The 5000-nt window shown below is 33.3% G+C and overlaps 1 protein-coding gene across 30 annotated transcripts in view; it reads left to right on the top strand.

Annotated features, from left to right (window-relative positions):
• The window catches only part of LOC125029759 (SWI/SNF-related matrix-associated actin-dependent regulator of chromatin subfamily E member 1-like), a 38957-nt gene that overhangs the window by 32327 nt on the left and 1630 nt on the right, over nt 1–5000 (top strand). For all 30 annotated transcript variants that reach the window (XM_047620097.1, XM_047620084.1, XM_047620018.1 and 27 more), the window contains 4 exons: nt 1–62; nt 523–777; nt 4236–4275; nt 4917–5000. The exon at nt 1–62 is cut by the window's left edge and continues 46 nt beyond it; the exon at nt 4917–5000 is cut by the window's right edge and continues 1630 nt beyond it. In XM_047620097.1, coding sequence (XP_047476053.1) covers nt 1–62; nt 523–777; nt 4236–4275; nt 4917–5000 — 441 coding nt within the window. The remainder of the gene's footprint in view (nt 63–522; nt 778–4235; nt 4276–4916) is intronic.

Genomic DNA, 5000 nt, shown 5'->3' with positions numbered 1-5000 from the left:
CAAAGAAGCGAAAGTTCATTGAGGCCGGGGATAGCTTCCAGTCAGAACTCAAGAAGGTCAAGGTAAGGGAGGAACAAGTGGGGTTCCATTAATGTTTTTATTTATGGTGTGGCTTTGTTGTTAGTATTATTATCATTATTTTATAGACTTTCTCAGCCAGTATAGTTATTATAAGATCAGTTAAATTATCTTTTATATTTTGTTGTTAAAAGAGTATAAATTTGAAGCTAATTGAATTGAGGATTTCTTCTTCACAAGGGCAATATTGATTTAATTATTGATTTTAATTTTATATTGGTTGCATTTACATTATAAAATTCTTCTTATTGCACTATTATAAAGAGTTCATGTTACAGATATAAGATTGTAATTTTGAGATTTTTCTTTCTCAAGCTTCTACTCATATCATTATTATACTTGATAGGATTCTTTCAGTTCTTATTCAGATCCTGTAACAAAGAGAAAGAGGTAGAGAGAAAAATTACAATGAAAGCAATGACACTCTTTTTCTAATCCCCAAAGGCCACTGCCCCAAAGCTGGACGAGACCTCTTTTGCATCTATGGTTGAACGGCAAAAGGAGGTGCTTCGGCGGGAGGCAGAGGAGAGGCAACGCACAGCACAGGGCCTCCCTTCACGTCCCCCCTCCACTTCCTCCTCCCAGGTGCAGCCTCAAAGCAATGCAGCATCCAGAGAGGATAGCAATGACGCAGCTGGTCCTGCACCCCAGAATACAGCCACACCAGTTGATGCAGCAGCTTCCCCTGCCCCCATGCAGGTCAGTTAAAGGAAGAGCAGACTTGGTTGTCTAAAAATGTTTCAGAATGCTTTTTTCATGGGGACAGGGAGGATTTTGTGAAGCCCCATTTGGATGTGGTGGACTGCAGCTTATTCCTCTTATGTATTCAAAAAGATTTCAAGGCCTTTTCACCCCCCCCCCCCCCCTACCCTTTCCTGTTTACACATCCCCCTCCCTGAATAACTTTTCTTGACAAACTATATGATTCACTCTCATTTTCTCTCTGTCCTTAAAAACTGTTTTGGGTATCTCATAGTAACTGTGATGGACTAGCGATATGCTTAGCTCTTCTGGCTAGCTGTATCTTTCTGTCCCAAACATTATTTTCCATCAAACAGAAATAAAACAAAAGAAACAGATTTGCCTCTCCAAAGCATGCTGTTGAGTATGTTGGTCATGTACATATTAATTGTTTTTTCTTCTCATTTTTGATATATTGTCAGTGGACACAAAGAATAAACATGTGGACTTGATTAAGTTTTGTTGATTCAAGAAGATAATGAGACAGTTAACACAACAGTAAAAAAGCAGGCTATAAAGTATATAGTGTAACCCCTTGATAGATATATTTGGTACCTATGAAGGAAGGATTGCAGAACAAGATTTAGGGCTTTTTGTGAATACTTTGACATATGTTTTGTTTTTAAAGTGACATCTTGATGGATAGTGATGTTCATTTTATATTTGCTGAATAAAAAACAGAAAATATATATATATCAAGAAAAATTGTTATATTCTTTGGTATGACTAATGTTTAGTCAGTTAAGAATATTCTTTGCCAAGTTCCAACTGTTTTAAGGGTTGGGAAGGGGACTGCAGCATTCAACTCATGTTCTTGAGAAAGCTATTAACAAACCTATTTATATTGCACATTTTTGTCCATATGTCGCTTGTGTCATAGTGTACTCTTGTCAGGAAGAGAGCAAATACTTTTAAACCATTTAATTCTGGACTAAGAAATAACTAGACATTGAAATGATTAGACACTATAGGTCTTTTCCTTGTTTTTACTATTATGCTGAAGGAATACAGGGTGCCTTGCACTATGAAATATAAGGATAATATTGCATGTATGCTAGTGATAATCAGCATCAAAATTCCCAAAAGTCAGAACTGCTGAATAGAAAACTTGTTATTTTTCCCTGTATGTTAACAAATAGCCCTATGTACATTTCACTGATTAATGATGTGAGTCAGAAACGGGAAAGGCATGTGTTCTGATGTCTAATTCTACCGTAATTAAGGTTTCGTTTTTTGTGATAGTACCAATTTACTCTTTTTTTCCAACGCTTCAATTTGACTCCTTTTCTTTTCCCCACCTTTTCAAAATCCTGTAATTATTCTATTGCTAATGAACACTGTTGCATTACTTTCTGTAGAGAATGTAATTTTTTCAAATAAAGATATTGTAATTTACTGTTGTCTGTTTCTCTTCAATTGTATTGCTTGCTTTGGTGCATGTGCTTCGTAAATTGATTTTAAACTCCTACTGTTCCTAGTGAGTTAACAGTTATGTATAAAAATCCTTTTTTCCTATCATCTATAAACTGCCTTTCATTCACATTCTGATTAAATTATATATACTAGTTATTTGTAAACATGATAGTATTTAGTGTTTTTTTTGTTGTTGTTGTTTTTTTTCTTCCCCCACTTAATTACTGAAAAAGGATCAATTAATGGTTTTTATCTTGTCTTTAGCTACGGGGAATTACCTGGGTTATTCGTCCATTTTCTTTGATGCAATTCTATTGAATTCTGCCTTCATTATTGATGATCCAACTGTTCATAATTCATTCTGTTTGATTTGTGCTTTAGTTCTTATATTACAGTTTTTGATTATCAGGAAAATAGAAATAAATAAGTAAAGTTTTGATGAGAAACTCAATACCATTTTTTTAAGGAAAAAAAGGAATTACTGTCCTAAAGTAAGCATGCTCTTGTTCAAAGTAAATTGTGGATATTCCTTCATTTACTTATTTTTTAGGTACACATTTTGACTATCTTTTTATGTTCATGGTACATCCGTCCTAATTTCCCTGCTTTATGAAATAGTAAATTGTAATTGAAAAAGATTAATTGGGGGGGGGGGGGATGAAACAAAAGCATGTAAGAAAAAGATGTAAATTATGCAAAGTACCTTTTATTTCAGATATTATTTGTTACTTTTTTTCTGTCATTGTTATGCTAATTTTCTACTTTGTCATGATTACTAAACTAAACACATGTAGTAATTATTATAGTTATTTGTTTATATTGTATGTAAATAATTATAATTATTTATTTTATGTTCAATTTCATTTGTTTTTTAATATTAATGTATATCTTTCATTTTTATGAGTTAAGCCTATTCAGTAAGCATAGTGATATTAGGGATAGTAAAAAAGTAATGAATTTGTGTTAAACTGCCAAAGTTGAAATATTAATAAATAATGATAATATAATTGAAGTATATTACTTAGTCTTTGTTATCACATATATGTAAAGTTATTCTTTTGAAGTTCAGTTATGATATTATTTCTGAAAAATAGCCTATGTAATTTTTAGCTCTGATTCATTTATAATACTGCAAAGCATTAATTTAACCCATTGAGTCCGTGTGTTCAAAGCGCCCACTCTGATGGGTGTGCAGCTTGTAGGCCAGGCACACACAAACAGTCAAGTGCGGTGACATGACTTTATGCCTCCCCAGTGTAATGTTTTTTCTTTTTCCTTTTTGTGATTAAGCTTTTTTTTTTTTTTTTTTTTTTTCATTTTCTGGTGTCTATATTTGTTACTTAATTTGCTTTATCCAGATGGTAGTACACTGTTTTCCTTACACAGACTCCATATCATCTCTCTAAGTAGTCCATACCTCAGAGCAAGAATAATAATAATAAACAACATTTTGTTGTTAATGTTATTTTAATTTTTTTTTATAATTTTCAAGTTTCTGTAATACCGTTTTTGTACCGCTGTTCACGGTGGCCAGGAATAGGATGCTGAGCTCTGGAGCCAGCACTCTTCCAGTCATGGCTCACAAACACTACATTCTACATTCATTTATTGATGGGAATAATGCAAAAGCCCCTTTCTAAACACCAAATGAGTCTAATCACCCAGTAAGAGATTGGTGCACTCGTGGCAAGTCTTTTCAGTCTCCCTTGCCTTCAGCTGGGAAATGCTCAAGACCGCAAGCTCATGTCACCCTGGCCCACAGCCAAATATTCCCATGACAGCATGTTCAGGTCACCTGCCCCTTAAGGCAAATTTTTTCATGACATGACAGTCACATCATCCAGATCGTAGAGGTTAATAAAGTGAATACAAAATTTTTATTGAATTGCATTTCAGTTTTGTTGTTTTTATTCTTTGATGTAATTGAATAGAATTATTAAAAAGTTTAGTATTGAATTATGATTAGAGACTTTGCATTCCCTCATCTAAATTTTGAACCACAGGAAAACGACATGGGTGGTGAAGACGAGAACAAGATGGAAGGTGAGAACACACGACGACTGTCTTAGTTTTGTTGATTTTTATTTTGCCTTAGTTTGTTGTATAAAAATTTTATTGTATATATATTTAATTTAATTTTAGGCTTTGTCAAAAGAGAGACAAAAATAATGCCCTTCATTTTCAAGATTTGTTGTAGCATTAAATATTCAGTTTGAGTGTTTCTTTTTCTTTATTACTCTTTGGTAATAAATGATTATTTGGGGATTATTTGTATATAGAGACAAAGATGTTTTATTTTAAAAGTCACTAATAAATATCAAATATATATTAACAGCATATATTATTCAATATGGTTTGTTTATATCACAAGGCATGGAATAAGTTAATTGAAAGCATAATTAGTGTCTGACTATAAGAAAAAAAAAATTATGCTTTTGAAATATTTGAGATTATATGTATATATAGATAAATATTTTGTTTTCTCTCTCTCTCTCTCTATATATTTTGATTTAGTTCCACTGAGGGTACTTTTTTGTGTTATTCTCCCAGCTCATTTGCTTTACTTTTTTAGTTTGTTAGTTCCCTCTCGACAGAATTGCCCTTCCCGAAGTGTTAGTTAGAGACCTTTTGCTGCATGTGTGAACCTTCCATCCTTATACCTAACATAATCCATTATTGCCTAGCCTCCACTGCTGTGACGTCTACTGCTGCTGCAACTGCACCAAATGTTCCGGCTCCTACCACTACCACTGCTGCTGCTGTTCCTG

The sequence above is a fragment of the Penaeus chinensis genome, chromosome 2 (assembly GCF_019202785.1).
Source record: "Penaeus chinensis breed Huanghai No. 1 chromosome 2, ASM1920278v2, whole genome shotgun sequence".
NCBI classification, from domain to species: Eukaryota; Metazoa; Arthropoda; class Malacostraca; order Decapoda; family Penaeidae; genus Penaeus; species Penaeus chinensis.
Note: the sequence above shows the minus strand (reverse complement) of the source record. Positions and strands in the feature narration are given on the sequence as shown.